This window comes from Buceros rhinoceros, unplaced genomic scaffold (assembly GCF_000710305.1).
Source record: "Buceros rhinoceros silvestris isolate BGI_N320 unplaced genomic scaffold, ASM71030v1 scaffold25071, whole genome shotgun sequence".
In the NCBI taxonomy this organism is placed as follows: Eukaryota; Metazoa; Chordata; class Aves; order Bucerotiformes; family Bucerotidae; genus Buceros; species Buceros rhinoceros.
This window is the reverse complement of record NW_010395186.1, coordinates 965-1,290: the sequence shown is the minus strand read 5'-3', so window position 1 is coordinate 1,290 and position 326 is coordinate 965. Positions and strand designations below refer to the sequence as shown.

The window sequence follows — 326 nt, the reverse complement described above, 5'->3', positions numbered from 1 at the left end:
GGAGGGAAAAGGGGGGGGGAAACACAAGAGAAAAAGAGAGGGGTGTGCGAAAATAAACAACAACAACGACAACGACGGAAAAAGAAGTAGCTGTACCATGGCTAATGTGAAGTTTCCTCATCCAAGGGAATATCTGAGGTGCCTGCCCTTCTGTTGCTGCGGTGGAGGTTGCGATGGGCTCTGCCTGTGCTCGGGGGATGCTGCTGCTTATTGGAGTGCCCTCGTCGGCTCCCGAGGACGCGCTGGTCTCGTCTAGTTCTGTGAAATTTGTGTTGGTGGTGCTGGCAGAAGAAGCTTGGTCGGACGGGGGCCGGGTGGGGTGTGCC

General features: G+C 55.8%; 1 protein-coding gene across 1 annotated transcript in view; it reads right to left on the bottom strand.

Moving 5' to 3' along the window:
• Window positions 1-96: 96 nt before the first annotated feature.
• HOXB5 (homeobox B5) overlaps window positions 97-326 on the bottom strand; it is a gene marked incomplete at both ends in the record, with an annotated part of 672 nt that continues 442 nt past the window's right edge. Inside the window, one exon of the mRNA XM_010145475.1 lies at window positions 97-285. Coding sequence (XP_010143777.1) covers window positions 97-285 — 189 coding nt within the window. The remainder of the gene's footprint in view (window positions 286-326) is intronic.